We start from the raw sequence: 27,642 nt of genomic DNA on the forward strand, positions 1-27,642 counted from the left end.
AAGTTGATAGATAATATGCTGCGAAGTTGTATTTCAAAAATACTGAGCTGCTGATGCCCAGCTTTATGATCCACTCACTCGTTTACTCTTTAACTTTGGTGATACGTCATGAGTAAGCAAGAAAGAGATAAAGTATGTCTACACTGGTGATCATTATCAGAACATCCTCCCTGGTTTCACCACCTTCCTGGTAACTCCAGGGTGAGGTCCTAGCTGAACAAGAGCTGGTGGGTGATGTGCACCCCTGCTGTACTTCCCTCTGGTAGATGCTGCTGCATGGTGACTACATGGGTGTTAACTATTTTGAGATTCAAATTCCCCCATCACCTTTCTGTTGCTCCAGCCAGCTTGGTGTAGCTCTGTGGTGCACACTGACGAGTTAGTATGACTTCAGAGAAGTGGAGTTCCAAAGCACAACTATGTAGGCCTCTGGAGCTTAACGCTAACACAAAAAATACCCTGGTAACATAAGCATCCATGGTCCAAGGACCCCAGTCTTGGGGCAGTCCTGAAAGCATCCATGTCTTTAGAAATGTGGAAGTTGAGGTAAATGGACATGGAAAGGTTTTGAACTAAAAGTCACTCCTGATCTTACCTCATGTAATGTATAGAAATGTACATACATGCACACACACATACAGAAGGCCTACACCTTTTCATAGCTTCAATTTTCTCACCACTTTTGAATACCTTTTAGGTACTAGTCAGGTTTTTCTGGAGCCTGGAAGGACCCCCTTCTCCTTTGGATCACGATGTCTGTCTCTCTGCTTACTGCATCTTTTTATGCATATGCTGGAGACCGTGCCCAATAGCTGCTTCTCCATAACCACTTCTTTTGCCAGGTGACATACAGATCAGTTCTCCTGCAAGATCTATGTCCATGCAGCACACATATGGCTTACTGTAGCCGAGCACTGAGAAACAACTTGGCTGCCAGCCGTGACCAGTGCAGCTTCCACACAACTCCCTGTGAAAACTTCAGCCAAACCTTGCTGTACAAGAAAATAGGAGCAAACAAGCTCCACATTCAAAATGGCGTTTGCCTTCTGACAAATACCCAGAGAGAACCCTCAGTACAAAACAGAATTTTAAAAATTTACATAAGCAGATTCCTCCAAGAAGCGATCCTGCCTGCATGTAGGTCTGTTGTTCTTGCTTGCCCTCTTCCAAGGGAGTATGTGTTTTGTGAATAGAAGAATAAACTAGAAAACTCTACATGCTTGTTTTGATTCTAGTTGGAAAGTGGACCAAGCAAATCTCTCACACTTGTCATCCTCCTCTGAGTAACTCTAGACGAGACTGAATGAGAACAGCATTAAAACATGGATGGCTGAACTGGAGCCCCTGCTGCCATGCTCTCACTGTTGCTGCAGCCTGTAGTATATGGTACTATGGTATCAGCATCAGGAAATACGTGGCAACCAAAACTTCTGTAGATAGAGCCAAAGTCTTTTGCTCGTTGTCAATGCAATGAGTTAACGACAGGAAGAGAAACGAGGTTCCCTGCTTTAGTCCCTACCCATGCCATTTTCAGGTTCAGTCAAACTCAGGATTGCTGCTGCTACAGATGTTTAGCTCAGAATTATGTCCCAAATAGCTTCAGCAGACAGCACTGCCTCTGTCCTGCCATGTGCTGAAAGCTCTGTGTAGTAGTGCTTGATCTTCTTGAGCAGGGCATAGCTCTCACTCTGCAAAAATCATTGTCAAGTCCTTGGAGAGACCATAAGTGCTGAAGATGATTAGTGGTGATGAGTCACGGTGGGTGGAATACTTCCACAGAAACAAATATTAATGAAAATCATGTGGAAAAGGTGAACATTATCCATCTTTGAACAGTTTTATCAGAGGCAATGGCTCCTTTCAATTTTTGTCAAACTGTGTTACTATTTTGTCAGAGATCAAGATTTGAGTATTTTAAAACTGGAAAAATAACAGTGCTACTGGAAACAATGCTGTGATATAGTCTACTTTATTATTATTGAGCTTTGAAAGGTAACTAAATGACAGTCTGATCCTTTGGGGAATTTCTCAAGACTTAATCTTTGTTACAAAGAAATTATTTAGATTTTATTTTACATTGCCGTTGTGAAGTTAGGAAAAGTCTTGGTGATGAAGCACCGTTACTCTGTACGAGTGCAATAAGGAATGCCTCTCTAATTTGTCAGTCTGTCTCCCCAGTTGCCAGGGGCCTCAATCTTTGCAGGAAAATTACCCTTGAAAACCAAATCCAGTTCACCTAATCTCAGGGCCGCTAAAGTAAACTAGTCCTTTGGGCAGAGAAATGTTGTTTTGAGATCTACATCTAGGAAAGAGATACAGCCGCAGGGAATGGGGCAGTTGGCGGCAGCTCTGTGCTCCGGGTGTCTCATATTTGACTGTGTTGGCCACGTGCATGTTTTCAGTTATCTGGTGGAAATTTATTTAGTTTTATTTCAGCCAAAAATAGGAAGCGCAGAAGGAGCTTTAGGAGGGCTCTTCATAAGCTTGAGGTGAGCTGAAAGAAGCCAGGTGTTTCAGTGAATGTTACCTATGACTAGCAGAGCAGCATTTGATTGAAAGTTTTTCTTTGCCAGCAGTGATGACTCACATGAATTATCTTTTCTCTTTGTACACTGTTTAGTGTTTACTCATTATAGTCCTGTATTGTTTTTTATTTTCTTGCAAGAAAATGAAATTAATTTTCTTGCAAGAAAATGAAAAACATTATTACCACATTTCCCTTCAGTTTAAGATTTTTAACCTTTCCTTGGTGCAGGGCTACACGAACAGGAAAGTCTGCAATTCTTTGGGCTCTTTGCTGCTCAGATGGCATTTCTGGAAGGTTCTCAACAATCAGTGTGGATTGTTTCTAAATCTGCCCTGCCCAGTTATTATCCTATTACTGTTAGCTTTGTAAAAAGCTATGCAAAGGGGTTTTATTTTTCTCTTAATTGTGTATGTGCACTTACACTACAGAAATGTAATAGGAACATCTGTTAACTGTGGAAGTGGTATGTGTGATTGATTCGTCATCATAGCTTCTCTAAAAAAGAAATTCCTTACGTTTTCTTTGCGAGACAGTCCTCTGTCAGTCCATATTCTCGCTCTCTCCATTGGTTTGTCCAAGTACTTGAGTGACAGTGGCAGGGAACTCCTGAATACCTACAAGATGTAACAAGGGAATAGGATATTTGTCTCTGAAAATGACTTAAAAATAAAATATATCTCTATATTCATGATCAGGGCTAAGAGCTGTTTAAATAATTTCTTTAAAATAATACAGTACTACAGTCAGTATCCTTTTCTGAAATTTTATAATATGGATATACAGTAGAGGAAAGGTTACCTTCAGAAAGTTAAAAACCTTTTATTTTTTTACTTATAACAAAACTAAAAAATTAAGATCACAAACTTTGCAGAACCCTTAAAAAAAAAAAAAGAAAAAAAAGCCACTTCACGTGGGAAAAGTTTTTAACAAGAGTATGACAGGAACTGCATCTCATTGAGGCCTGTAACACATTAAAGACAACCTTTCAGTGCATTGCAAGACTTTCTGCTTTTCTAAGACTCTCAGTTCCCCTCCCCTCCCTCTATTTGCCTAGGTAATCACAAGAAGCCTCAAATTTAGCTTAACACTCCAGTCTTCATTAAGCATTTTGGCTGTGCAAGATTAACCCTCATGAGTCACCGAAGTCATCTCCTTCTGCAGCCTGCTCCCACCGCTTAGGTAATAGCTACCTCCCGGAGAGATCGTAAAGCAATAAGGAGCTCAACTTCACCAGACGCGCGCGCACTACCGCAAAATCCAGCTCCCCTCTCACCGTGATCTCAGCATTTGCCACATGCGTGGCACACAGATCGTCCAAACGCCTTGATGGGATTTATACAATAGCCCAAAGTAATGGTCAAAGCTCTCTGTTGCAGTCCAAGTCTAGTAACAGATCAGAGGTGAGATCAAAAGATTAATCGATAATCAGCTTGCATTATTAACAATGTTGTAAATAAAACGAAGTGGAAAGATCAATCTTCCCCCTTAACTTTTTATTTATTTCCTTACATTTCCAGGTTAGGGTCATGGGAATGTACCCTGCCGCAGCCTTACTTGACACTAACCATTATTTTTGTTTAATAATTAAAATGCAGGTGCTGTGGATCCAGTGTTCTTGCTTTGGAGATGCCTTTGGTTCTTGCCTGTTTAAAAACCTCTCTCAGCACACTAAAATTAAGGTTTTTCTTTCTGTATCTATTAGTTTAATGCTTCAGCAAGGGACAATTTAAACTCCTGTTAGTTAATCTAGACAACGGACATCCCTTTCTCCGCCCTTCCTTCTCTCCTCATACATGGATTGTGGTGGGATTCTAACTGAAATTTCATTAAGATAAACAAATAAAGATGAAAGAGATTGTTATAGGATTAGAGGACTACAAAATGGAAAAGCAGAATTCATATGATGATCACAAAACAGAAAAAAAATTCTCATCACTAAATAACATTTTACAAGTTAAGAAAAGCAACAAAGGAAGGTTGAAGACAACCAATACGAGCAAGCCATCAAAAGTCTCATCTGGAGATGGCACAAAACAGAAGGATGTATATCTCTTAGCACAATAACTACAGGGAGGAGGATCTTCATTTTAATATCTTCCTAGTGCATCACAGTTCGGATTATAGCCACTCTCTGCCAGGCAGGCAAGAGAGAGCTGAGATAACTCCTGGTGCAAGCTTTCACTCCTGCTCTCCTCTGCTTTTTGTTTTTTTGGGTTGCTTACTCTGGGTTTTTTTAGTATTTGCAGGGTAAGCATGCCATGTATGTTCTCTTGCAAGCCGTGGTAGTGAACTTGCTTGTCACAGGTACATGGTCAGATGGTGGATGCACAGTCTGAACTTGTAGCCAGGGATTATAGAGCAAAGAGAGCAATTTTTCTGTACAGTCCTTCTGATGCTACAGGGAAACTCTTTGTTTCTAACGAGCCTTTAAGGGTAAAGCCAAAACATGGCCTAAGTTTAAATTGCCTACCTTTCCTTGAAAAATTTGTCCCTGTGTATAGCTTGAAGGTGGCATCTATGTGCATTTAATTTGAATGGGCTTGGGGTTTTTTATACAGCTGCAAAGCTTGAATAACATGTGGTCTCAGTAAGGTCTAGCACAACTATGCCAAAGATCACAGTGGGGCTGGTCAAAAGCCCTCCAAAATATTCTGGATCTCTGGAGCCACTAGGTTTGCTGTCTCTGCACAGGTTGTGAAGTTTGCAGGAAGCAAGAGCAATCCTGATGGCGTTTTCTGTACTGGCATCAAGCCAATCCCGCAGGCAGTGCCCACAGACCCCATGCAGCCATAAAGGCACACACAGCAGCCACCCAGGAGCAGCTGAGGACCTGGCTGAGCTACCCACTGTGGCCATGGTTGCCAGAGACCTACTGCACCCTCCACAACTAGTACCCCTTGGGAAATGTCTTGTGTTAGGAAGTGGGTGCGTCCTGATCCCAGAAGGGACATACCCACTACCTGCTGAAAGGTCTTCCTCTAGCTCTTTCCCAAACTCCTTCTGTTCAGCTTGTCACACTGCCCTGACTCTGCAAGAGAGGTGCAAAAGGAGGCAGGGCTGCCTGGTGTAGCTGTGTGGTACACCCAGATGGGATCCAAAACAAGTACAAGAACGGTCTTGCCGAAAATGCTGCAAAGGCTTCTGGAGTGGGCGACGTGTAGTGTGAATGCACTTGGTGAGATGTGTGGGTATCCTGAGAGTACAGCACCGTGGGGCAGGCTGAGAGAAGGGTGCAGATGTGGCTATTTGTACCAATGAGGAGAGTGAGCCCCAAGATCAGAGGGACCTCAAGACAGCAGCATTAGGTTTGGAGTAGTAGTTGGACCACTAATTGCATGAGGTGTCTCTGTCAGGCATGGGATAAGAAATTTCAAGCACTGACTGAGATACAAAATGATGTTTCAGGCTGCCTACAATGGCCATCCTGAAAATCCTTTCTCTCTATTATCTTTCTACAGCCTTGCCTACAGAATGAACAAGAGAAGTGAAAGGTTGCAGAAGCTCCACAGGGATGCGCTCAGCCAGAAGAGTAAACAGTAGTAAAAACTTATCTTCTGGGATCTCCCTGAGAGATAGAAATAGAGGTGAAAGCCAGCCAAACAAACTGCTGTAGGGTTTGCAACTGCATCGATGGTTGTGAAACTGAAAACAGCCAACAGGTCTATCTGAGTTGGTTGCAGCACCTTCTCTGTTCTCCTGGCCAGGAGATCATCCACTACAGCAACGAATATCATGTGTGAATACACTCTGGGATAAACCCAGACTGACACCAATCAGGAAGACCCAAAATACCAAGATAATGGGAACCTTTTCTAGAGATACCATAGATGAGTTAGCTGGGTTGCCTTTTGTCCAGTCCTGGCATCATGAAGGAAGCCAGGAAAGCAGCATTTTAGTTTTGTTAGTGTGCTGCCTTCCACTGTTAATTATAAGGACTGTGTAAACACTCCAAACTTTTTTTTTACTAACTGCTAGTGTTAGAAAAAGAGATTGTAATTCATTTAGCAATAAAAGTCAACAAGCTTTTTGTTACTGATTGGGAAATGAATACCAAAAAAAAAAATTTTATGCTTAAACATGAAAAGTCCAAAGATGTTAGGTGTTTGTCAAAACAAATTGTAAGAGACAAATTTGTGTTCCATACAGAAATAGATTTATTAAAAATCTTAAGGAAAACAATATATTACCCAGTTCTGGCTGGCACGCTATCACAACGGCAAATGTTTGTAATAAAAATCAGTTGATAAGCAAGCCACTATTTTATACACTAACTGCAAATTTTATAAGCTAACTTCAATCTCAGAGTTGATTTAAGAAGTACTGTCATGTAGAACATATGCTTTTCTTTTTTTGTGCATTCTGATAAGACTGGTGTAATTAAGGGGTTAATTAGAATCTTAAATGCTTAGTATGCATGTTGTGAGATATGTCTCACTCTATAAAAATAGCTTTATGACATGGGAAAACGTGGATTTTTTTCATTATAATGGCCCGTCTTGTGTACTGGCAGCATGAGAGTCCAAATGAGAGACTGTAAACATTTTTAAATAATTTGTTTCCAATTTTCTTTTATTATTTATAATAATTGAACTCTTTTGCTTTCTTGATGTTCATATTGCCACAACGTCCCTGAAGCTGTGGTTACTGTGTCAGCTACCTCTACATTATGGCTGTAAAGGTTGCACACGATACAAACTAAATAAATGCAGTGAAATAAAATTGTGTGGCTCTCAGCCCACCAAAGCAACACCAACAGCACCCACCTTTGCATCCGAGGGAGCAGACTCGGGTGAAGCGGTTCTGAATTTCACTTTTTTTTTAATGTTTCATGGCTCACATTGACTTTAACCTTTGTCCTTTGAAGGGCCTTGCATTTTGTTTTCTTTTCTGGTTATTAATTTTTATGGGACACTTAATGCCCATGGCAACGTGCCGCGTGCTTTCAGACGCCCCCACTGCATGTGGGACGCTGCAGCTACGTGCGGGCCGTTGTCCAGCGATGACCACTGCCACCCCATTACTTCTCATCCACAGGAAGAGTTATTCTGAGGCTTTTTGAGGGCCTTACACGTATCACCACGGTGAATAAGGCTCCCACTGTACAGGCAAGAAGCCCCAGGCTGCCAACCTGCCGGGCCACCACCACAGCCACTCTGCGGGAGCAGCGCGCCTGGGGCCTGCAGCCTTCTGCCTTTCAGGGCCGAGGGGACACCACCCCCCCCCCCACAACCTCCCCGCCGCCGGGGCGCAGACGGCAGAGAAACCGAGCCCCACAGCGCCGGCCCCGCGGCGACAGAGGGAGGGAGGGAGGGAGGGCGGCGTGTGCCCCCGCCCAAATGGCCGCCGTCCCGCCGGGGAACTACAGCCCCCACAATCCTCCGCGGTGCCGGCGGGGCCCGCCCTGTCCGTGACGTCACCCGCCGCCGCGGAGAGAGTCCCCACGCGCTCCTCGCGCTCCCGCCGCGGGCGGGGAGGGCGATGGACGCATGCGCGCTGTCGCCCGGCGGCCGCAGAGGAGGCGGTGCCGCGGTTGGGGGAAGGCGCAGCGCGGTTCTTCGGGGGCGGAGCCACGCGGCCCCGGGCCCGGCTCCGCTGTCAACGGCAGCCAACATGGCGGCGCGGAGGCCGCGCACCGCCCCAGGTCAGTGCGCTCCCCGTGGGCTCGGGCGCGTCCGTAGCGACGCGCACCGTCCCGTCCCCTTACGGGAAAGGGGAGGAGGTGTGGCGGCCGCCCTTCTTCTCAGGGGCGGGGGGGCGGCGGGGCGGCCTGGTCTCCCTGCCGGTGCCGGCGCCCGGCGGCGGGGAGGGCTGGCCCGGGCTCTGCCCCTCCCCCGTCCGTCCCCCCCGCCGGGTCTCGCGCGTTGGCCCGTCGCCGGGCGGGACCAAGCGGCGGCTGCCACCGCTGCGGGTGGTCGCGGCACCCCGCTCCCGGCCCCTTCGCCGTGGCGCCCCGCTGGGCGGGAGCGGTGTGAGAGGGCGCGGAGGAGCGGCAGGGCCCGCGGTGGAAGCCGCCTTAGAACCGACGTGCCAACAGGGCCCTCGCAGCAGTACGGGGACAGGCAACCGCGGGTGCTGCTCTGGCCTCGCCCGAGGCCCCGGAGGGCGCGGAGCTGAACCTGCCGGGCGCGCTGGGGAAGCTAGGAAAGGTTTCCCTGGCCTCCGTCGTCTCCGCATCTTTTATCGTGCAGATCTTAGATGTATTGTCATAGCCGTGTGGTGTAACGCCTTTCTGCACGGGTGCGGCTTCATGTGCGTGAAGAGTATGCATAATATTATCCCGCAAGGGAGTATTTTTTGTCAGTAGAAAGTGCTCGAGCATTATTACTTTCCACACAATGTGTTACGCTTGTGTGAGTTTTGATGTGAATAATATTAATTTAGGGGCAGAATTAACATAACTGACGGTCTATGACAGTGTTCTTATGTTCTTCTCTGTTTGAAGAAGTTGAACAGTTTGCTCTCAATACCTCAAAGCTGGAAAGAAAGAACATGCAGTAACAGCTTTTTAGCACTATGGGCCTTGCTATTTATGTTTTAGTATCATAGAATCATAGAATGGTTTGGGTGGGAAGGGACCTTAAAGATCATCTAGTTCCAACTGCCCTGCCATGGCCAGGGACACCTTTCCACTAGACCAGGTTGCTCAAAGCCTCATCCAACCTGGCCTTGAACACTGCCAGGGAGGGGGCATCAAGTACTCAAGAACACTTAGGTGATAATAAAGGGGAGTAATTCGTACCTACATGTGTATCTCTTGCATTCACTAACTTTTTACCCATACTTGTAGTAAGAGTTAAAAAAAGCTGCTGAAATTCTTAATAGAATGTTTATATCTACAGTCTTACTTTATGATTCTAGGTAGTAACTTAACTTCTCTTCCTCTCTGGAAAGTCCCAGCATCATTGCTGAACTTATATTTCACCTTAAATATACTTCACCAAAGTGGACTTTAATTCATGCATGTATGTCCATAGAGCCATGATACGCTTCTAAAATAATTTTCTTTAAAAAATTAAAACCATCTCTTCCCTTTGATGTCTGAGTGTGTGTGGTATTTTTTAGGATCTCTAATTTGAAATTGTAGGAGGCCTATTTTGAAAATGTTGACAGAATTGTACTGCAAATGTGGAATGTAATTGAAGTCCCAGCTTCATCTATTTCACCTGTTGTAGAAAGGGAACAGAAGTGTCTCTTCTTGGCTTATTAGCATATGCTAATATCTAGCCCTCCAAGGAAAACACTAGGCCAGGAGTTCTCAATCCTTCAAAGTTTTGGTCTATCCAGAAGAGTTGTGCTGTGCTTTCTCTTGAGTTAGCCATGTTTCACGTTGCAAGATTTGTAGTAGGTCAGATGAAAGCCCAGCATCCTGTGTCTGAAAGCCAGCAGCCGCAGGATAAGCTAAGAAAGATTGAACAGGGTAAGCATGTATGGATACTTTCTCAGAATGTTTTTAATGATTTTGAGCCCAGGACCTCATTAGCCATGGTGGTTGTCTTTGTGTCTGACAGCCCTTGGTGGTTTTTTTTTTCCCCTTTAATTTGTTCTGTTGTTACTTGGAGTCCACATCAGCTTTTGTTATCTACAGCATCCTGCAGCAGGCTGTTCCACAGGTTAACTGGGGCTTCTGGCAGGTCGGGAGTGAAGGGGAGGGGAGGAAGACTTCCTTTTTTTGTGTTGAACAAGCTGCCTGGTAGTTTCATCTGATACCTCTTGGTTGCTGTACTTGAACAGGTAGGAGATTCCTGTTCACCTTTTCTGTGGCGCTCATGGATTTTATAGATTATAGCTTCTCTATAGTCTTCTCTTCCTTACCTTGAAGATTATGGCATAAAATCTCGAAATCCTTTGTGCTGTAAACTGCTGGACTGTAGGTAGCCTGTATGCTGCAATTTAAACAATTGGATTAGCCACGTAATACCAGACACAGTTCTTTTAATGTTTGGGATTTTTACATAGATTGTTAATTTACTGTCTAACTGAGAAAATAACTTTTTTCTTTTTTTTTTTCTTTTTAAGAACATGACAGTGACGATGATTCCTATGAAGTGTTGGATTTAACAGAATATGCACGGCGTCACCATTGGTGGAATCGTGTGTTTGGCCGGAATTCAGGACCAATTGTAGAAAAATATTCTGTAGCTACCCAGATTGTGATGGGCGGCGTGACTGGCTGGTGAGGGAGCATCACTTTTTATAACTGTCCTAGACTGTTTACCGTTTTAGAAGATCCCTTTCCAAAGCTATCTGAAGCAGATAAATATATCTTCTCTAACGGAATTTCCTTTATCATTGATCAAGATTATTCATGTGTGACCAATTTCTTAACTCATTGCTCTGACTCATCATTCTAAAGTGTTTTGTAGTATTAGTAAAACACCAGTTATCTAAGGGAACTCGTACCAGTTACTGTGAAAAGGATTTAGGGAAGTGTCAGAGCTCTAAAAGTACAAGGGATAAATGGAAAATTACTGCATATAACTTTTGTTTGTATGGAAAAGCTTATTTCCTTACTAGTATACATTTAGAAACCTAGTTAAGATACTAGGGCTAAGACGTATTTTATAGGTAAAAGAAATGAAGGAAAAAAATGTGTGGCAGAATATACTTTTAATTAAGAGCCCCATTTCGTAGAGACTTTTTTCCCCTCTAAATTCAGCTGAAGCCATTTTGAACAATTTAAGAGTCTGCTGTCAGATACCACAGCATAGTTACACTAAAATAATTCATGGTGAAAGCTAGATAGTAAAGATGAGAACTTAAAATGGAAAATGTGGCCACAGCCTTAGCAGCTATGTCAAGGTATTTCTTATTTGTCAAAGGTATTTGAATGGTATTCCAGTACTCTAAAAAGTTGAAGTTCAGTGAAAAACAACATTGTGGTAGCACAGTATCTTTTAAATCAGAATTATGCAAGATTTGGAAGGTGAAGTAGACTAGAAATGAAATTGTCATGTCCAGGCTCAGTACGGCTTTGAGGAATGTAGGCTTAGGTTTCAGTCTGATTTTTTTATTTGCCCCTGTAGCCTTAAAATAATTTTTAAAAGTTAGATGTGTATACATAAACCCTGAAGCTTCTAGGGAATAGTTCATGTGGCATCCATAAAAACTGGCTTATTGAAAGATCTGGAAACTGTATATTTCAGTATCCGTAGAGATATATATACACATCTCTGTGTGTGTATTCATGTATGTAAATATGAAATCACTATTCATATGCAGGGGGAAAAAAAATTCCCCTCTGTGTGTGGGCAGGTGGGGAGGTGGATCAGACACCCGCAGTGTTGCCCAGAGAAGTTACGGAACCATCAGCCATGAAAACGTTCAACGCTTGCCTGTGTAGGACCCCGAGCAACCTGATTTAGCTTGGAGGTTGGGTCAGACTTTGCAGCTGGCCCTGTTCTGGGAAGGTGGCTAGACCAGATGACCTCCACCGGTCCCCCTTCCTGCCCAAACTATTCTATGGTATCGATATCTGCGCTGTTCTCTATTTGATGTGGGAGTGTTTGGAGGCTGCGAACAAGACAATTAATTTGATGGTTGCCTTGATCCATTAAAACCAGACTAAGGCCATGTCCCAGTGGAAGGGGGCCCTGCTGATTTTAACTCTTGTGGTAGGGAAGTAACTACTTTTTATCTGAGGTATTTAAGTTATGGGTTGTGTAGTTAATATAAATGATGGTATAATATATTTACCTTCCATTTGGGAACAGTTATAATGGCACTTTTATATTATTACATTGTGCTTTATTAACATGCTACATTTAACAGCAGCATACAGCTTTTGTGTGTAGACAAGGCCTGGAGATCTCAAGCTTACTTTAAAGGGGCCATCAGGCAGCCATGAACTAGCAACTTTTACTCATGTTGTCTTGTTAGACATTGTTAATTAAATATTGTTTGTATTAAATATTCTGATTTAACAATTTTAAATTGTGAAATGATACATTTGCTTTGTTAAATGAAAAAATAGTAATAGTTGTAGCCGGGAATTTTGGAGTGTAGAATTGTTCAGCAGACAACTTCATTGGACTGGGTTTTTTTTGTTTTGTTCTAAGGTTGTGCGGGATTTTTTGTTCCAGAAAGTCGGAAAGCTTGCAGCAACTGCAGTAGGTGGTGGCTTTCTTCTGCTTCAAGTATGTAGAATTTCATGCTTTATACGTTGGCAAATGTTATTTACTAAACAACAGGAAAAACACAGCTGTTGGGTAAAATTTAATTAGGAATACTTCTTATCTCCTTCATCTTTTTAGTCTTATCAATGAAAAACTTAACATTTCAACTGGAATATTGTGTACGAAAGAGACATTTCTAAAAATCAGTGGTAAATCAGAATCTACTCTATCCTGTAAAATGATTTATAGTAGCCCAAAGAAACGTCTGTGCAGAAACTGAGATGCTGTAGGTGATTCAATATTGCCTGATTAGAGGAACTGCCTGTAAACCTATGGTTAGGGAGATCAAGGAATTTAAGCTGTGTTTATTTTAAATAGGTTTGAGAATTTGTTATCCGTGCTTTAGAAGTAGGCTTTTTGGCAGTTGCTTGGAAGGCTTGCTCTGGTCCCATGATGAAGCCATGTTTTTCTCTTTTTCTCCCCATGCTGTGTTTACTAGTTATATCTATTGAACCTCTGAAGCTTTGCTGATTTCCGATAGCTTCATTGCGTTCCTCTGATTGGATTTCAAGTCCAAAATTTTTTAATGATGTTATTTGGCACGACCATTTGCATTTTTCATCAGGTATTGCGGTTAGGAGGAGACATATTTCCAAAAGGCCTTTAAATTAGATGACGAAAGTTTAAGTGAAGAAGAATTTCACGTATCCTTCTGTAAGATGCCAAGTAATTCTTAATTTTTTTACTGGCATTTTTCATGTCTTAATACCTGTGAGCTTGTCGTTTTTCCTCAGATCATTCTAGAGGAAATAGACTGGTGCCTACTTAGGTTCATGCAAATAATATACCATTTTTTTGAAACAGGATGTTAAAGATATATTTTGTTGTTGTTGTTCTTTCCAATATCACCCTGGAGGGTTTCTGAAAAGTATATCCCACTTTTAGTTATTCCTTTGATTGTAATGGCTGTTGCAGTCAACCGTTGATCAGGAAGACTTGGGTATTACCTCTGATTGCTGCTGTGTAATGTGTTAAAATGTCACAGCTGTGTGAAGTATTCGTACTTCCTTCATGATCATGTTCTCTACTGGTTTTGGTTTTGTTTTTTTTTAAACCCCTTATTGAACATATAACTGAACTTGCAGCACTTATATGAGAATGTATGCTCTTGGAACTATTTGGTTTAAGTTGTTTTTAACAAATATAAACTGTATTTTATTTTGAATTACTCAAAAGCAAGAGTCAACAATAATTTAAAAAGTCAGAGAAATATTTTTGATATGAAGCTTTATAGTATTAACACTCATTCTGCTTCACCATTGTGCATTGATGACCTTTTTACACCTCCTGGAAATCATTCGTTATTGGGCTTGTACCTAAAGATAGAGATGGATTTTACAAGGGTGTTGAATCTGAAATGGTTTAGAATAATCCAGATGTACATTTTTGCCAAAATGTGCTATGCCAGCAAATGAATCAATTTGGTAGAGTATTCTGGACTTCTTTAGCCCATAATGTCTATTTGTGGATCATGAGGGAAGAATTAAATCTTTAGATATTTGTGCAGTGGATTTTGGAAGCACTGGTCATATTTTCATCTAGTTTACTTAAAGAGACGAATCTCTCTTCCCATGTTGTATGCCATCAGTCTTAATTCTTTTAATGACAAGTCTCAACTAAATATGACTGAGGCCTGGCACCCAGGGGTAGCAGACAGAATACTGCCTGCAGGTGCCTTCATTAGTACTTCTGACTACAGGAAGCTGCAAACTTAAGACTAAGACCTACAGACAAAGAAGAATAGGAATTGCTTAAAACACACGTGCAGTATTTTTGCTTGTTGAGCTGTGAAGTTTGGGGAGCTTTCCTGTACATAAAATAGATTTGCCATGTGTTTGAGTGTCTGATTTCTTAGTTGATCTCATTTTCAGTGTATCTGAAAAGGAATATTATCCAAGAGGAAAAATGAGTTGCATATTTTGATTGAGTTGTCTGTATCTTTAATTAAGTAAGATCAGATTCTCTTGGAAGGGAATGAAGTAAATGCCTTGGTCTTTCATTTTAATTCAAAACGTTTTGCATTTTATAGCTGAGTCATAAATTCTATAGTGTAATTATATTTCTGTAGTCTTTAATTTTTTCATTTAAAGATCGCACATCGTGATTTTAATTTCCCTATGTATACATGTTCAGCGCTTCCCCTGAGTGGGCAGAGGAGCGTTTCAGCACATGACGGGAAACTTCCTTCTTATCTATAAATTTCTCTGAAGTTGCAGATTTCATTTGAACTCCTGATTGTAATATTGGCATTGTAATTACCTGCTAAAACAAGAAAAAGAACTACAGAAGGCGAGATTCTTGGCTAAAGCCCATTTAGTGAAACATTTCAGTCCAACATTTCAGTCCTGAAATTAAAAAAGTGCATTTTTTTTCTTCAGCATGTGATGACTCATCTCAAGAAATCTAGCAGGAAACTGAAAGCAATACTTTTTTGAAGTGTCAGTTTGTACAAGAAGCAAAAAAGACTTTTCAGATTTTTGTAAGTGATCTAGAAATTTTTCAGTCTTAATACAGATTAAAGGAAAAGTAGTCTGAGAAAGAGAATAAAAATTACATTGAGAAATTTGCATAGTTTTTAAAAATTAAGATCTGTTATCACATCTTTGTGCTGGATATTTCAACAGCTTAATTTGATCAATTAACTATCCTTTTTCATTGAAATAGGTGTAGTTCTTCAAATGTGCTGGTGTAAGACAATACCTATGCACTATATTAAGGAAAAGATAATTAATTTCTCATAACAAGTAAGGGATTTTCCATGTATAACTTCTAGTTTATACAGCACAGAGTTAAGTGAAACCCTGAAGAGTAGAGAAGTATGAACTCATGTGGTTCTGCTATAATGAATTAGTTAAAAACAATTGTTCTTAATGAGCACCTGTTCTCTCTGTGTTTTTAAACTCCTGTATCCTTAATAATGGCTTCATTGCTTTTTGCTCTCCAGTCAACACACAAATTGCAGGTTTTTCCATTGTGTGTTGACTATTATTTAATCATAAAGCTGTATTTTTGTTCGGTTATTTTTGCTTTCACTAATATATTTTGCCTCCTTCCATTAACATGCCATTGATGAATTCAATTCAATTCTTCATTAATTTTTTTCTACTTAAGAAAGTAAATCTTTGAAAACAACACAATAAACGTAATAAACTCTAAGATATCCTTGGCTATATATTGTATGGGGGTTTGTTGATACCATGCCATGATGATGATGTGGCATCTCAGTGAAGTGGGGAGAGAACAACATGCATCTGGGAGTGGGGGCTTAATAAGAAAGAGTTGTATTCAGTTTGGCCTTGAATATCCCACTTCACAGTTGATGTCTGCAGACTTTGAGGGAACATTCAGTGGAATAGCCATCTCTGCCTTTGTGAAATAGAGCAGTTTCACTGGTTACAGTGGAGTGTGCCAGCAGACGGTGGCTGACAATACAGCCTCTGGAGTTTAACTCCTACAAAAAAAATTGTATCATTTCTCAGTCCATCCTTATGTGTGTATTGAAGTTAGAGACTTGTCAGGTCTGTTCTGGAAGCTGGTTGAGTGTGATGGGGGTTGCTACCTATCTAAATACCAGAAAATACCTAAAAGTATATGTAGCTTCTGTACGCTGTGCAAGCAGCTGAGCACAGGGAGCTCACATTTACCTTCTGGGCTTGGTTGGGCTTTTTTAGTATGAGAGATTTAATCTTTGAGAAAATTAAAACTCTTTTGTCCCATCTTGCCAAGTACATTTTTTGCTCTTAAACATTTTTTTGCTCATTACTCTTAATAATGTTTCACAATAACGAAGTACTTGCATGCCTCTCCAGTGTCCACCCCCAAAATGAGGTTCTTCCCTCTTAGATTCTCTTGTTTTCTTGATTGGTGTAGAGAAAGAGGTATGTATTTTTAGTATTCACTTCATTGATGTATTTTTTCGATTGCCTTTTTGGAGAAATCCATTATTTTTTCATCAGTTCTGGAAGATCTTGAACAAAAATATAATTTTACTAACGTGATACATGAGAGAGAGATATGTATATAATATATATTATTCCATTATCATATCTACATTATATAGATAGATTTCTGTATTACAGAAATCTACACACGCTCACCCCCATATATGTCTCTTTAAGAATATATATATCTATATGTATAGACCTACATGGACTCCTTAACATATATACAAAGTATGGAACTGATAATGGAATATTATTGTAGTTTGTTATTGTAGGGGCTGGGTTTAAAAATACTAGTGAACTTCAAGAATTTGTGTTTATGTAAATTTACTGTTGTGAGTGAATAGGTTTTTTATGATGTATTAGGAAAATTGAAGTCTGTCTCACCAACATCTGACTTCAGTGGGATTATTTGTGCGCTTACATACGAAGTTACGTAATTAGTAGGATTGCAGCCAAAGTGGATATGACACAGGCTGTGACTATCACTGCAGTGAAGTACAGGGGTTTTTTTTCTTCTTCTCAGTTATAAATTTTATATTCAAAACATTGTCCTCTGTTGTTTATTTCATAGATGTATACAAAAACTCAAAAGCAGAACCTAAGATCTCTGCTACTAAGTTCAGGGAGAAAAGTAGTGTAATTTTTATTGTGTAAACTGGAGTTTTGATACAAACATAAGTTGTAACTACTGGAGAGCTAAACAGAACTTAAAAACTTCTGCCTCATCTTTGTATTGTATGGATCACTGCTATTTAAACTAGTCTTAACAAATTGTTTCTTTTAAAGTCCATTTGCTTGTATTTTTTTTACGAGCAAGCAAATACATTAGCATTTCTTACATTATGTTGGACTGGGTACATCAGTCCATATTTACTTTTAAGTTTTTATGAGTTAGAAGGCACCAATTCAATGCTTGGGCCTTTTTGAAATTCTTGTGGTAATGTTAAATTCATAAAATAAAAATTACCCCAGCGTGCAACATTTTTTTTTTTTCCTGATATGTCATCCAGTGACTGGATATGCAGTCAGTACAGCTTTAAAACTGGTTTCATGTTTTCATACAGTGTAGACAGTCCTTAATTAGCTATCCCTGCCTGACACTAGTGCCCGTGTGGGTAAATGGTTTTACAATAGACAGGCAAGGTGAATGAATTGGTTATATTCTGACATACGAAGTAAAGGAGAATATAATAAGTTCATTTTGCATTTGTCCAGTGAATTGTTTTTTTAAATCTTGTGCAAAGATAGAAACATAAGTTTACTTTCTTACATAGGTGGTCTTTTAGGAGCTTCATTTTGAATTCAGACAAAATTCGTCTGACACTTTTTTCATTTTTATTTTTTTCAGAATCAAGAAATTCTAATTTGTGGTGAAATATGTTGCTTAATTGTTGTGGCTGTTGTAAAACAAGGTAGATGGTCTAATTTTAGTTATTTGGTAGAAAGAACTATGTGAAAGTCAAAATTCAGTGCCTGTAAGCGGTGTGAAACACTTCTTTTTATGCCAAACCTAATAAATTGTTTATTTAAATATCTGTTCCACAAAAGTTCATTATATGTGGCTTTTATTTACCAGCTGTACCATTTGCATAGGATGCTCTTACATAAGCTACATGAATTTGCCAAACATGACCTTAAGAAGGACCTGAGAAATCTGGCTCTTCCTAAAGAGTTTTTTGTGTAAGTCATTTACCTGTTAGGTTAGTGGTCTGTATCTATTTATCTTAGCAGTTAAAATCCTTAGTTTTGATATTTTTTTTCTTATTCCAGCTGATGAGTTGTTTGTTTTAACCATTCTCTAGAGCATACAGTAATTGCCTCATTTTTATTTTTTTTTAAGCTATGATTTTATAAACATTTAAATATGTTTAATAAAAATTGTGAGACTGTCAGTGGTAGGTCAAGTAACAGAACATCTTACTTTTTTCCAGGATGAAATCTTAGTAAGAGAAATAAGACAAAGGGTTGGGATGATGGTTAAATGTGCTAAGAAATCGCATGGAGGTGTTTTAAGCATTTTGGGAGTTTTGAGTGTCAATTGGTGTGAACAATCCCCAAAACTTACCCATTTTGCTGATGTACAGAACTTGTACTGTACACAGGCCATGTTATTTTTTCACTTACTGGCTTTGTTTTGTAGAAAGGATGAGAATTCTCTTGTATCAAATACTCTTCTGTTGGACCATATAAATGATGTAGGATAAAATAAGTTTGCAGTATTTCTAAGGATGATTCTGATAAGCTCCAGATACCCTGTCACAAATCAGAATGACACAATTCTGATAGAAGCTGAAATGAAACACTTTTTATTGCTGTCCTATGAACGTGCTTGTCTCTTTCCTTTTCTTACAAGTAAAGTTACGGTAAATGCTGAAGGAAGAACATTGTTATTTAAAGCTTTTATAGCCAAATAATAGAGAAGTGGTAAAATTAACAAGAGTCTACTGAACTTTGCCATTGCTTGTTCTAATTTGAACTGCTGTTACTGTGGAAAATAGTAGTGTTTGAAGCAGAATGCCTGCTGTATTTGGCACAATGTCTTTTCCTGTATCAGTAATAATAAAATAATATTTTGTAGGCACTAAGATACTGTATTTTGACTCATAAAATGTTAGCTACAACTGTACTAAATACCCTTTATTTTCCTAGATTGCTAGTCATAGTGGATATGTACAAGTTGACTGGAAGAGAGTTGAAAAAGATGTAAACAAAGCAAAAAAACAGCTTAAAAAGCGTGCAAATAAGGCAGCACCTGAAATCAATACTCTAATTGAAGAGGTAAGTCTAAAGTGATAACTGTTTTTTATCAGCCAATTTTTCTTACCTTCCGCTGCAGGTGATGTAATCACCTGAAAATGCGGGTGCAAAACTGAAGAGCCATAATTCTGATTGTAATGGGAAGGCATAAAAAATGGTCTGGCTGTATATTTTATTAAAGGTTATCAGTTGGTACTCTTATTTAGCTTTCTATTTTGCTGACTCTTAAAAACAACACACAAACTTCAAAGCTAATGCACTACTACAGCTGATTCAGCTTGGGGACGGCCTTTGGCTTTGCCTGTTCATCTGTGTGGATTCTTGGCTAGTGAGAAAGCAATAAGGTCATGACACAGTAAAAAGTTGAGTGTTGTGGTTAAAACATGGTGGCTACAAAGACAAAACCCAAATCATCTTGGTCTGCTGATAACAAAGTTACTTGGTTGGAAAAGACTGATATTTCTGGAGAAAAGCTATAACTAGTTTGTAACTAGAGTTGTGGTTTTTATCTCATTTTTATACAGTTCGAAGAATATCTGTCTTCAGAATCTGTCAGTTACATACTATGTTGGAAAGACATAGCCTGTGATACTGATCAGTGTCACTGAGGCTATTTCATTCTGTCATTTCAAGACTTTTATTTAATCCTTTTATCTTTTTTTTAAAAAAAGTATGTTTAGCCTGTTTTTGCATATTTTCACATTTCATACAGATGATCTAAGTCTCTTTCTCAATAACTGTGAATCCTGACAGAATATGCTGCGGACAATGTAGCAGCGGGCACACTGGCACTCTGTAATTAAGAGTTTTGACGCCTCAGATTAACCTATATGGAGTTGCACATAGGTTTATAAGAATGACCTTAAATTTTAGTGTGAACGTGAAGTGGAAGTTCAAGAGAGATCGTTTTCTGGCTTCTTCTATAGGCCAAATAGCTTAAGCAGTCCTTCTCCATTGCCCTGCAGAAATGAATGGGACAGGATGAGGTTTTTGGTTGTTTCTTTTTTTTTTTTTTCAGATTATGTTACTTTCTTCTAATTGTGTACTAGTAGCCAATCTGAGGTGTTTGAAGTGCAGGAGTTATGAAATGGCACATTTGATATAACATGCTATACTCTGTGCTATTACTTAGTGAAATATTGTACAGAAATGTCATCATACATAAGTGGTTTTTGTAGGATTATGTTATAATGGAGTGAAGTGTATTTCTTTTGCAATGATCTAGTCTTCCCAAAAACTATTTTTTTTAACTTTTTTGATGTGATTAAAATTGAAGTGATGGTGTTATGCTTTTTTACCAAGGGAGTTTGTAAAACATCTGTCTTGTTTTAATCAGAACAAGAATGGTATTGGCATGAAATTGCTATGACAATTCCTCTGTATTTTGACTTTTAAAATGCTGTGTTTTACATATATTGTTAAAGACAGCTGAGAGTCAGTTTTCACTCCATTGGTGCCAGTAGTTGCCACCTAACTTTATGTGTTTTTACACATGTTGCTTCCCCCCTCCATAATTTTAATATTCTTGTTTCCAGGCAATTATGATAAGTATTAAATGTTACAGTCAGACATCATTGACTCAGTTCTTTACAAATATTATTTTTCTTTTCAGTCAACAGAATTTATCAAACAGAACATCGTGGTGTCCAGTGGATTTGTTGGAGGCTTTTTGTTAGGCCTGGCGTCATAAGGACCTGAATCATCTCTTTCTGATTGTATTCATGTCAGCAAAGAACAGCTGTGGTGACACACTGTCTTAGAGCAGTGTAGGTCATGGGGCCTTCCAAAGCAGGACGAATGGAGTAGCTAGACAACTTGGAAGCTTTTACATTTCAGGCTTTTGCCTCTTGAAGCTTGGCAAAACTAGGATTTGCTGAAAAACTGTGCAGTGTGCTCATTATAGCATTTCTGGGCAAAACTGGTTCATCTTCATCATGACTCTTTTTATGGATGACCTTTCAAGATCTAGCATTTTTTAAAATGTTATTCTTGGAATATAGATATGTAACCATACTGTAAGAAAGCAAGCTCCATTTCTGTGTTTTCAGATAAATATTGTTTCTTTTAAAAGTATTTTTCTTCAGGCTGTAGTAGATAGTATCAATGACTACATAATGTATATGATAGTGTAGTTTCAGCCTCATGGCTGTCCATGTTCTTTAGAAGTCGCTGCAATAATCTATCAATCTGTAATACCTTTTTACAGAGTATTAAATAACAAAGAATCATGAGCTTATTAAAGGTGAAAATTAACTTTGACTCTGGCCTTTGTGTACATAGAAAATAAGAAAGTCTCATGGTTATAGGCTGCAGGCATCTGGTACAAATATTTGCAGAGATACTTGTGATATTTGTGTGCTATGTGTGTATGTATGTTATTTTTCCCAGAAGCGCAGACATACCTAAACTCATTGATAAAACTGTAGTACACAGATAATCGTTGCAAGCACAGACTCCACAGTGATCTGATGCTGAATTGTTTTACACTCAGCAAACCATGGAGGTCATTTCAGACTTCAGTAGTTGGTGAGATGAAGAGATGAGGCTTCTGTCTGAGCACTTTGCAAGGGCCGGTCCTTTGCCGGGCTCGATAGCACGTCAGTGCAATGTACCCTGAATGAACTGAAGGCTGCTCTTGCAGTCCATTTTAGCTGGAAATCATACTCACTTTCATATTCACCTCTATTGCCATACGTTCTCCCTAACTTAGACATAATTTTTTTTTTACAGTTGTCACTTAATTTGACTTTCACTGTCTAGGGTGTCAGCTTTGGGATAACGAGGGTACAGACTGGCTTCTGTTAGCTTACTGGAAGAGTGCCTATTTCTTCTGAAGTCTGGGAAAGCACAAGTGTTTGCTGCCTCCGCCTTTGATGAATCAAAGCAGGAAGTGGATTCTAAAGGAGATTGGAGGCATAACTGTGGATGGGCTGGAAAACTTATTCTCAAGTAGGTGTTTAAGGTGGCTTTGGTAATTTCTTACTAGTTCATTCTGAAGAAGCTGAGAATCCAAACAAATGCTTAATGCATTATTCTGCATTTCAAACTTAAGAACTTTTAGGAATTTCTACCCAAGAAGGACTGTTTGCTCTGCCCCTATTTCTCTGGTTTTTACTGTACCAGCAAGTTAGTGTGAAATGGAGCCTCTCTCACGCAGGTTCTCTTGGGTTCATGTTCACATGTCCGAACAGCAACAGTGATTCATTATCATCAGAGGGATGGATGTGAACTGCAGATGTACAGGACATGGGATGAACATCATCAGCTGGGCTGTACGTGAAAGGCATTTGACATAGTAACCTAGTGCATACTTAGATGGTGCATCTGTGGACTTCAGAAGTCTGTGTTATATGTTGACTTCATAGATACATGCCTCTGGACAAGGTCAGTAAGTTACAAAGCACATCATGCCTATCTGTGAGGTTTAAGGGTTAAGTTGAGCTAAAGCCCGTTTAAGGCTTTTGAAAATAAAACTTAACTACCCCCCAACTCAAATCCCTAAAACCAAAGAACATAAATGGCCACAAATAACATGTTAGCATCCTAAATACTTTGTTTTAAGGTGAATATCTAAAGCTATGTAAACACAATTTTTGCAGTTTATTGGAAATGGGAAGCCCAAGGAGGAATGTGTGTGCTGGGTCATCTGGAATTTAAAGAAAAATTAAGAAAGATGAAAATGTTAAAAAGTGAATGTTCCTTTGCCTCAGTGTTCAGTCCAAAGGATAATGGGCAGGTAACCAGTCAGCTCTCTTCTGCTGATGAAGCTAATAGATTTTTGGCATGTCAAAAGAGCTGCTGAAGCCAACTGAAGTGAGTCACCCACCCTGACTGGCATGAACTCAGACGTTCTGAAGGGCTTTGGGAATGAAGAGACCACCGCGTAGCATGAACCCATAAACTTGCATTTTTAAAAAGAGTCTGATCTGTGAAAGGATTTCAAGGGAGCATCTTTCAGTGTGCTTGCTAAAAATGCTGCTCATGTGACCAAGAAATATAATTCATAGTCAAAAGTAGAATTAAAAAAAAAAAAAACAAACCAACTTATATAGTAGCATGCAAGACTGATTTCTGCAGAGGAAAGTTGTTCTGCTATTCTGTTGCCATTATCTGAGATTCTAGGTAAGGCGATGAATAAAGAACTGATTGAAATAAAGATATTTGAGGTTTTTATTATTATTTTTGAAGCCTTTGGAATAATAAGTGTAATGATATACATTTAAAACTGTCTGAGGGACAAAAAAAGGAAGGAGAAATGGTATAATTGAAAAGATGAACACTGGTGGTTTGTATTAGAATTTGCTTTACGTAATGCAGCCATGACTTGAGAAGAATGACTGCTGGCACAGCAATACTTGCTGAGTTCTCTGGTACAGTTCCTTAGGTTGGTGAGGTAGAGGGGATGCTACCAGGAACTACAGCTAGAACTGGCAGGGTGAGGAGATGATGGAGTGGCAGACTTTGATAAGCATAAAGTACTGAAACAAATAAATGCAGCTTTTCTTGCAAATACCTGGGATTTTATATGTGTCGGCTCAGAACAGAGCTTGTATATCACTGTACATAAGGGAATGAATGCTCTGTAAAGTTACAGTCAGAAAAATGGATGTTCATGAGATTATTGAGACCAGAAAGGAGCATAACAGAAATACTGTGTTTCTGGTGCTAAGTTCTTCTCTGGAATGATTTCAAAGTTACTGTTGTCTTCTCTGACAAAAACTAATGCAGGCTAAGAAGATCCAGAGAAGGGCAAAATAAAGATTGAAGAAAAGTTTTTTGAAGAGCATTTTTTTGGTGGGGAAAAAAAAAGAGAACATCAATTTCAGAAAGCAGATGATTAAGAAGGAAAGTGTTAGAAATATGTAAATTAATGAAAGGCTTTTTATTGTATAGCTGAAGAACTTAACTGAAAACATGAACGTAGCACAGGGAAACAGCTTTTCGCGTAACGCGTAGTTGGCCCTTGGAACTCATTTCCACTGTGTGCTAATGAAACCAAGGAACAGGCTCCATTCAGGGAAAGATGGGGCAACACTGAGGTAAATTGCAGGAGTGTTCAGTTATATCTCAAGATGCAAGAAAAGCAACTTTAGGTTTCTCTGAGCATAGCTAATATTGCTTGGTAAGTTCATGATAAAATGATTCTAGTGATCAGATTATCCTGGCTTTGCCTTCTACAGGCTTGTGTATTCTTTTCCCCTCAAACAGTTGTGGTTAGCAGTCACTTTTCAAAATTGCGTGCTAAGCTAAATGATTGACTTAAGGCACACCATATATCCCTCTGTAGTGAACAGCTGTTGAAAGTTTATTAAATAATGAGTTTTGGGAGAGATTGCTAATAAATCATCTGTTTGTTTGGTATTATCTTAATGGGATAATCCATTTTCTGAAATTATTTCTTTTTAGTTAAAGCAACATTGGGCAATAAGTTTCAGTTTAAAGTGAGATGACTGGTTGGTCAAAACCAGTGTGATCTTATTACTGAATTTTAAGAGGCCAGAGTTTGGCTAAATCTTTGAAGGCTGTTTCTGTTTTAGCAGCCAGACTGAAAATTAAAATGTTGTACTTAAAGATACAGCTGCCCTTTACATCCAAGTGCATTTGTCATGAGGTCTTAAGAAGCAGGGGGATGTATGCAGAGTAAAATGGAGAAGTCAATACAAGGGGTTTTGGCTTCACCATCAAACCCCCACAAAATCAATTGCTCACATCCTTAAGCTGTAAAAAACCATTTCTGCATATGTGCACTGTATATTTAAAAAACACTTAATAGAAAATGTTAACATCCATAAAGGGAATTAATGAGTATTGAACCATACAATTCCCATTTAATATAGACACTTTGAACTTTCATCGCCATAAGAGGCTACCTACATGCACTTGCTAATACGCACTCATGGGACCTAGAGAATTAAGAACCAATATATCTAGTACGATTTTTTAATTAAACATCTTACTTTCTTGAAGTATTAATTGTGAAGTAAAGGTTATGTTGTTTTCTCGTGTGTTTAACGTTAGACAACAAACTCGTACTGCAGCCAAATATACAGATTTTTATTTTTAGATTTCAAATCCTCTCCAGTGAGACAATCGAAATGCCTTGATAGCTAGATATTGCTCAGGAAGAAATGTAAGCCCAAATACATCTGAACAAATCTGTAAATATAAGAAAAACCTACAGATGTATGAAAGGAATGTCTGAAAATCAAGTGTTGCCAAATAATGTTTCAAAATCCACTTTGGACAATAAAGAGGAGGAAGTAAAATTAACAGCAGTAAGGGAGTCTGTATTCTTAATGCTCCCATAACAGTGTATGATTGTTAAGATTAAAAAATATTGAGAAATTACCTTTCTACAACATTAATAATATTTTTTCTATTTATATGGCATCAAATATGATATTTGGTTTCCAAAGTTAAAAGCTTCTTGTGCCAGCTAAATTGCATGCTGGCTTCTGTAGGAGCTTTGTTTTGAGGCTGCTTGTGCAAGTAAAGCTAAGCACATGCTTCAGTGACTGACTGGTTTGTATATGAAAGCAAAGGTAGAACAAACATTGGCAGTGATGATATACACATTTTTTTCTCTCTTCATGTTGTTACAGGCATCTCCAGTTAGGCTTTGAGACCCTCAGGTAGTCTGCAGAGAATCAGAAAACCAGGGCCTGCACACTGTAAAGGAGTTACAGGGGAGGCACAAGAAGTAGAATTTCTCTGCATAGGGGTGTCAAGCTAAGTACCCTGTGGCCTGCTTATATAACTGAAAGGAAACAGGCATTTCTGTGGCAAATTTACCTTACTCTAAAATGGACATCTGCAGTGGCTCAGATGAATCTGACCTAGAAGGACCTATTTTTCCCTGTTGTTTTTAAAGGCATCCGAGGCCATGACTTTGCTCACCTGCAGGTACTAAAGGTTGAGTAAGATGAATTCCATGAAGGATGACAAGGTGATTTACCAAGGGCAAGTCATGCTTGACCAGCCTGTTCTCCTTCTCTGATGAAATGACTGGCTATATAGAGAAGGGGAGCTCTCAACGTGGGCTGAAAACTGCCTGCACTGCCAGGCCCCAAGGGCAGCGATCAATGTCTTGGTGTCCAGCTGGAAGAGGTAACAAGCAGAGTACATCAGGGACTGCTGCTGCACAAATACTGTTCAATATCTTCATCAAAGACCTGTGTGATGGGCCAGAATGCAGCCCCTTAACAAATTGTGGATGACGACAAATCGGGAGAGGCATTTGGCACACTAAACAGTAGAGCTCAATTCAAAGGCAAGCTGGGGAAGTTGAGCATTGCACAAGAGCAATCTCACAGAGTTCAGCAAGCAGAAGCAGAAACTCCAGTGCCTGGGGCAGGCTAACCCCATAGACAGCCACTGCCTGAGCAGCAGCTATGCTGGAGGGAGCATAGAGGTTATGGTGGACCTTAAATAGATTTGAATGAACCCTGCACTGTCACTGCAAATGAAGAAATCACATACTGAGGTACCTTAGGAGGAGCATGGTCAGCAAATATGGAAATTTGTAATCTGCCTGTCTGTACTCAGTGCTGATGAGACCACACCTGGAATACCGTGAGCACCTTTGGGCCCTCCAGTTCAAAAGGGGTGTGGAGAAATAGGAAAGGGTCCAGAGAAAAAACCCTAAGCTGATTAGTGGCCTAAAGCATAAGACCTACAAGGGGAACTGAGGTTGTTCAGCCTGGGGAAGAGGAGGCTGAGGGGCAATCTAAGGCAGCCTACAACTACTTGAAGGGGAATTACAAAGATGATGGAGCCAAACCCTCCTCAACAAGGGGCAGCAGCCACAAGTTGTGGCTTGGGAGGGTCATGCTAACATTAGGAAAAGCTCTTCCACCACGAGGGTGGTGCAGCACTGGGACAGGTCACCCCGGGCGGGTGTGGATTCTCCCTGCTCGGGGGTGTACAAGATTTGGCTGAACAAAGCCGCAGCTGACCTGATCCAGTGTTGATGACCAACCATCCTGCTGCAAGCAGAAGGCTCCAGTGGTCCCATCCAAGCAGCAGATCTATGGGACTGTGAAAGTCAGGTGTTGTCCCACTCAGCCACTTGTGTTCCTGCACATCTGAACATACATCATAAATGCTCTTCTACAGCTGGTCTCTTCTTACTATTCACACTGAGCAGGAAAAATAGATGCTGAGGGTATGCGGTACTGCAATTAATTCCAGTTTTTTGGTTTAAAAAAAAAAGGCAAATTTATTTATTATATCAGCATTGGAA

The 27,642-nt window shown here is 39.9% G+C and overlaps 1 protein-coding gene and 1 long non-coding RNA gene across 3 annotated transcripts in view; both read left to right on the top strand.

Moving 5' to 3' along the window:
- Positions 1-7,246, top strand: part of LOC137677708 (uncharacterized) — a 35,266-nt gene extending 28,020 nt beyond the window's left edge. Inside the window, exons 3-4 of one of the 2 annotated variants that reach the window (XR_011050309.1) lie at positions 3,582-3,927; positions 5,986-7,246. This is a non-coding gene — a long non-coding RNA (uncharacterized lncRNA). The remainder of the gene's footprint in view (positions 1-3,581; positions 3,928-5,985) is intronic. The other variant, XR_011050308.1, reaches the window with a different exon arrangement.
- A 714-nt stretch (positions 7,247-7,960) lies between these two features.
- FUNDC1 (FUN14 domain containing 1) lies at positions 7,961-21,653 on the top strand. Its single transcript, XM_068423921.1, has 5 exons — positions 7,961-8,168; positions 10,544-10,703; positions 12,585-12,660; positions 19,293-19,421; positions 21,013-21,653. Exons 1-5 carry the CDS (start codon positions 8,006-8,008, stop codon positions 21,088-21,090), a joined length of 606 nt encoding a protein of 201 aa, XP_068280022.1. The 5' UTR covers positions 7,961-8,005; the 3' UTR covers positions 21,091-21,653.
- Positions 21,654-27,642: the final 5,989 nt, after the last annotated feature.

This window comes from Nyctibius grandis, chromosome 2 (genome assembly GCF_013368605.1).
Source record: "Nyctibius grandis isolate bNycGra1 chromosome 2, bNycGra1.pri, whole genome shotgun sequence".
Lineage (NCBI taxonomy): Eukaryota > Metazoa > Chordata > Aves > Nyctibiiformes > Nyctibiidae > Nyctibius > Nyctibius grandis.

Bases quoted from the DNA above. Each gene is read 5' to 3' on its own strand.
- FUNDC1 (XM_068423921.1), top strand. From the start codon at position 8,006: ATGGACGCATGCGCGCTGTCGCCCGGCGGCCGCAGAGGAGGCGGTGCC. The intron at 10,704-12,584 runs AGGGAGCATCAC...TTGTTCTAAGGT, and splicing joins GGCGGCGTGACTGGCTGGTG to TGTGCGGGATTTTTTGTTCC. The intron at 19,422-21,012 runs GTAAGTCTAAAG...TTTTCTTTTCAG, and splicing joins TCAATACTCTAATTGAAGAG to TCAACAGAATTTATCAAACA.